Genomic DNA, 5,538 nt, shown 5'->3' on the forward strand with positions numbered 1-5,538 from the left:
ATGTAAAATGATACAGCCACTATGGAGAACAGTATGAGGTTCCTTAAAAAACTACAAATAGAACTACCATATGACCCAGCAATCCCACTACTGGGCATATACCCTGAGAAAACCATAATTCAAAAAGAGTCATGTACCAAAATGTTTATTGCAGCTCTATTTACGATAGCCAGGACATGGAAGCAACCTAAGTGTCCATCAACAGATGAATGGATAAGGAAGATGTGGCACATATATACAATGGAATATTACTCAGCCATAAAAAGAAATGAAACTGAGTTATTTGTAATGAGGTGGATAGACCTGGAATCTGTCATACAGAGTGAAGTAAGTCAGAAGGATAAAAACAAATACTGTATGCTAACACATATATATGGAATCTAAAAAAAAAAATGTCATGAAGAGATTAGTGGTAGGATGGGAATAAAACACAGACCTACTAGGGCATAGACTTGAGGATATGGGGAGGGGGAAGGGTAAGCTGTGACGATGTGAGAGAGTGGCAGGGACATATACACGCTACCAAATGTAAATTAGATAGCTAGTGGGAAGCTGTAGCATAGCACAGGGAGTTCACCTCTGTGCTTTGTGACCACCTAGAGGGGTGGGATAGGGAGGGTGGGAGGGAGGGTGACAAAAGAGGGAAGAGTTATGGGAACATAGGTATATGTATAACTGATTCACTTTGTTGTAAAGGAGAAACTAACACACTATTGTAAAACAGTTATACTCAAATAAAGATGTTAAAAAAAAAAAAAGACACATGCACCCCATTGCAGCACTATTTACAATAGCCAGGTCATGGAAGCAACCTAAATGTCCATCGACAGATGAATGGATAAAGAAGTTGTGGTACATATATACAATGGAATATTACTCAGCCACAAAAAGGAACAAAACTGGGTCATTTGTAGAGACATGGATGGATCTAGAGACTCATACAGAGTGAAGTAAGTCAGAAAGAGAAAAACAAATATTGTATATTAACGCATGTATGTGGAATCTAGAAAAATGGTACAGATGAACAGGTTTGCAAGGCAGAAATAGAGACACAGATGTAGAGAACAAACATATGGACACCAAGGGGAGAAAGTGGTGGTGGTGGTGGTGGGATGAATTGGGAGATTGGGATTGACATACATACACTAATATGTATAAAATGGATAACTAACAAGAACCTGCTGTATAAAAAATAAATAAATTAAATAAAATTCAAATATTCAAAAAAAACTGAATGGGAAAACAAAATGTGGTATAACCATATAATGGAATATTATTTGGCGATAAAAAGGAATAAAGTAACGATACACGCTACAACATGAAGGAACCTTGAAAGCATAACGTTAAGTGAAAGAAGTCAGACACAAAAGGTCACATATTGTATGATTCCACTCATATGAAATGTCTGAAATATGCAAATCCATAGAAACAGAAAGTAGCTTTATAGTTTCCAGGGACTGGGGGGAGGGAGGAATGAGGAGTGACTATGGGTGTGAGATTTCTTTTGGGGGGATATAAAAATGTTCTACAATTAGATTGCAGTGATGGTTGCACAACCCTGTGAGTATACTGGAAAAACAGTGAATCGCACACTTTAAATGGGTGAATGGTATGGTATGTGAATTACATCTCAACAAAGCGATTAAGAAAATAGATATTAAAACATATAAGCATATCCAAAGAGAGTAAAACATAAATGTCCTCACCTCCCCCCCAAAATATAGATGTAAGTATATGGGGTGAAGGATGTGTCAATTAACAGTTAAGAGGATTCCTTTCACAATGTATCAAATCATCACTATGTACACTTTGAAGGTATTACAATTTTAGTTGTGAATTATCTCTCAGTAAAGCTAAAAAATTATAGAACAACTGATTTTTTTAAAAAAGCAAACATATAAGCATTATCCCAAGGGAGGAAAAGGTGTGGAGCATGAACCTCTGCTCAGAAAGCAAAGAAAACAGGAAGTTGAAGGGAGGGTCCAGCGCAGCTAGGCTGTAGAGTTGGGGAGAAGCCTGGATGGAGGAGGTGGTGGGAACTGTAAAGTATACGGTCAGAGAGCAGAGGTGGGGGCCAGGCCCTGAAGGAGAGACTGAATGCCCTAAAGAATTCTGCTTGCTTCAGTTTTATCAAGGGCCAGCCTTTGGATGATCTCTGAGAGAAGGTCCTAGAGCCTTGAAGAGGAGAGTCTATGATGTCAGCCCCCAACCTCTGTGACATAGGCACTAGATGGCAGGGGCGACTGCCCCAGGAAATGGGGCTCCCAGCTCCCAGCTCCCGAGGGCTGCTGGGACAAAGTGCCCACCTCCCAGAGGCTTTCACCAGCTAGCCCCACTGCTACTGCTGCTACTGAGCGTGAAAAGCCATCTCGGCTGGGGCCAGACTGAGCCAGAGGACATCAGCATTAGGGAAGACGGGGATTAGGGCAACCAGAGTGCCAGGAAACCAGGATGCTTGCAGAATCTCTGATTCAGGTTTAGGAGAATAAAAACCTAGTAACAGAAGACCTCCGCCTGGCTGAAGGAGGACCAAGGGCAAGGCTCAGACAGAACTCTGGGTCAGAGTGAGTTCTGGGTGACAGACGCTGGGGGCAGAGAGGGGCGTCCCCACCATTTGTTGACTCTGTTCCTCTCTCTCCCAGGTCCCACATCACTGAAGTGCCTTGAGAAACACAGCCCAGAGGAACCCTCATTGGTAAGAGCTCACAGCACCAGAACACCCTCAATTCCTAGTCCCATCTCAGTCCCCATCTCCCAAGCCCCCTCCTCTAACTCCATCCTATCCATCCTACCCTCCCTCCTTACTCCTCTCCTCCTTAGCTCTTACCTTCTCTGGAGTTTTTTGCCAGCTCTTCTGACCCCAAATGTGACATGGATTTAGGGCCTTTGGTGAACCAGCCTGCATGGTACATAAGCCAGAGCCAGAGATGGACCCAGTCTCCCAATATCTTGGGCTCTGTTTCTTTCTCTACAGATCCTATGGGCTGTGTCTTCCTCCCTGGCCCACCCAGATAACTTCTGCTGTCGTTCACCTCCCAAGAGTCAGTCCTGATTCTCCATCCCTTCCATCCCTCATCACTGGCTCACTGCAAAGAAGTGAGAAGGCAAGTTTAGAGCCAAGCTCCTGTCTGAACACCCAGAGAGGCTGGTGCTCCAGGGCTGGGTGTCTCCTTGGCTTGCCACCAACAGTCCTACCAACGCCAGGCTGGAGCCACATTCTGTGCACAGAAGGCCTTGATTTCTCAGCCACTTCTGGCCCCAGAGATACTGGTCCTGCCTCTGGCCAGGTCTCTAATCTCTGGGCTTGACGCTCCACTCTCCTCTGGATTCAAGGCAATGTTGCCTCAAAACAAGGACCAAGTGCTGCTACGGAATGCAGCACCCCATGGGCGCCCCCATCGGGGCCCCTCACAAATTGTGGACTCCCTTCCCTGCAACCTACAACCTCAATCTCCCCAACAATCCCTCCGTCCCACCCACCCAGCTTGCTCTCCTGCCCCATGGTCCCACTCTGCACGCTCCCATTTGTACTCTTCTGACTCAAATTCGGACTTTGTCCTACAGCCCTGCTCTTATCTCCCAGGTTCCCCTTCTTTCTTTCATCAGGATTGCCTCTCTCTCTCCCCACCATGTTCTCCCTCGCCCTCCCGCTGGCTACACCCATCTCCCACTCTCACTCACTCCTCTTCTCCCTCTCAGCCACAGAACTCCTCTCTCCTGGGCTCGCGTTGCCAGTCTCCTTCCCACCCCGAAGACCTACCTAGCTCCACTCTCACCTCCCCAAACCCCAGTCTACCTTCTCGTGGGGTTCACTCTAACAGCCAGACACGGCACTCGCATCAGTACAGGAACACCGGGTCCCCTGGAGGGGAGGGGGGATGCATGGCAAGCGAAAGGGACCCTGCAGAGTTCAGGGACCCAGGAGCCCTGGCCCAGGCCCTGGTGGTTCATCTGGGGCACCGTCGTATCGCCCACGACCTGCGGCTACTGCTTTTGCAGTGTCTGTGGCAAGGCAAAACCGGCAAGGCCCCAGTCGTGGAGTATCCTGTCTGTCTGGTGTGTCTCCGGCCCCGCAGCCCCTCTTGCCCTATCCCCAGGTACAGGACTGGGCCCATGCTACTTGCTTTCCCCCAACTACTACCCTGTGCGCAGGGCCAGGAATCAGGACCACTGCGCATCGGCATTGGCTTTGGCCTCCGCCTGCCTCGGGGCCAGGCCAGGGCCTTGCATCTGTTGCCAGAAAGAAGGCCGGAGGAAGTAGGGCCTCAGGGAGAGGCTGCTCAGGCCCGTGGGTGTCAAGCCCAGGCATCTCAAGTCCCAGCAGCTCAGGCCCAGGCAGATCTAGGCCCAGGCACCCCCTCCCAGAACGGGAGCCTCAGGTCTGTAGGCCCTCAATCACCAAACTCCATGTGCTGTTCAGGGTCTCAGACTCAGGCACCACAACAGGCCACCGTCTCCCGGAAGCCCAGAACTTCCTCTGCCTCAAAGAGGCCTGCCTGTCCAGAGCCCATTCCCCAAAAGTCACAGCTCTAGTGCCGGAGCCACGGAGGCTCCCTGGAGCACCTCCTCCGAACCCCACCATCCCTGCCTGGCCCCAGATCTCAGGGAGCCCCCGAGACACTCTGAAGGGCTGGCTGGCTGGAGGTCAGGTGTGTTCTCCAGCCCTGAACCCTGGGAGCCCCTTGTGGAGTCTGCTTTCTCCTGGCTGAAGAGGACCAAGGGCACCCGAGGCCCCACTCAGCCTTCAGTGTATCCAATAAAGCCTGACCCTGCAAAACTTGTGTTTGTTGTCTTGCTGAGCAGATCCTGTGGGTGGCTGTACCTTCAGGGTGACCAGAACCCAACAAGGGGTGGAGGAGAGTCAAAGGAAACAGAATGACCAAGGAGAGTGAGCACCCTATATCTGAGGAGGGCAAGGGACCCATAAGCCCTGAGCACCTGAGATGTGCAGAGGGCTCTGCCAGGCCCTTCACCCATTTAAGTCGATTTGTTGGGACAGATAATGGCATGCCCAGAGATGAAGTCACTGGGCCCCTTCCTCTGGCTGCACCTTAGATTAAAAGGACTCATGCTGATAAGGCCAGGGGAGCAGCAGGAGGTGTCTCCTTGCAGGGAAGGGCAAGCCTAGCGTTCACTGCAGAGAAACACGGGGTCCTCACGTTGGAGATCAGATATCCAAGGGCCCCCTCAGGAGGGTGGGGTGCGAGGCAGACCTTGGATAAATCACTTCCTCTCTGGGGTAAACGTAAAGGCTGCGCTCTAGTCTGCGTATCACTCCTGAAGTGTGGACAGTCCTAATCCACGGATTTCTTTATTAAAGGCTTATTAACCTCCCTTAACCTTTATTAGGACACCCCGTCCCCGCCCTCACCCACCCCGCTCCTGAAGAACAACACATTTCCTTGAAGTTGGTGCGCGCCCCCAATGCCCCGCAAAAACATGGCGGAGTCTGCCTACACAAGCGGGCGGAGAACGGCATCCCGGAGCTGGGGCTCCGCCCACCCGCGGCCTGCTAGTGCTGACGCGTATTGGCGGCTC

At 50.1% G+C, this 5,538-nt stretch overlaps 1 protein-coding gene across 1 annotated transcript; it reads left to right on the plus strand.

Moving 5' to 3' along the window:
* Positions 1–3,336: 3,336 nt before the first annotated feature.
* Positions 3,337–4,533, plus strand: PRR30 (proline rich 30). Its single transcript, XM_059078673.1, has one exon. The coding sequence runs from the start codon at positions 3,337–3,339 to the stop codon at positions 4,531–4,533; it is 1,197 nt and encodes a 398-aa protein (XP_058934656.1).
* The last annotated feature ends 1,005 nt before the right edge of the window (positions 4,534–5,538 follow it).

Source organism: Kogia breviceps, chromosome 11, assembly GCF_026419965.1.
Source record: "Kogia breviceps isolate mKogBre1 chromosome 11, mKogBre1 haplotype 1, whole genome shotgun sequence".
In the NCBI taxonomy this organism is placed as follows: domain Eukaryota; kingdom Metazoa; phylum Chordata; class Mammalia; order Artiodactyla; family Physeteridae; genus Kogia; species Kogia breviceps.

Excerpts from the sequence above, each read along its gene's own strand:
- PRR30 (XM_059078673.1), top strand. The coding sequence starts at position 3,337 with ATGTTGCCTCAAAACAAGGACCAAGTGCTGCTACGGAATGCAGCACCC.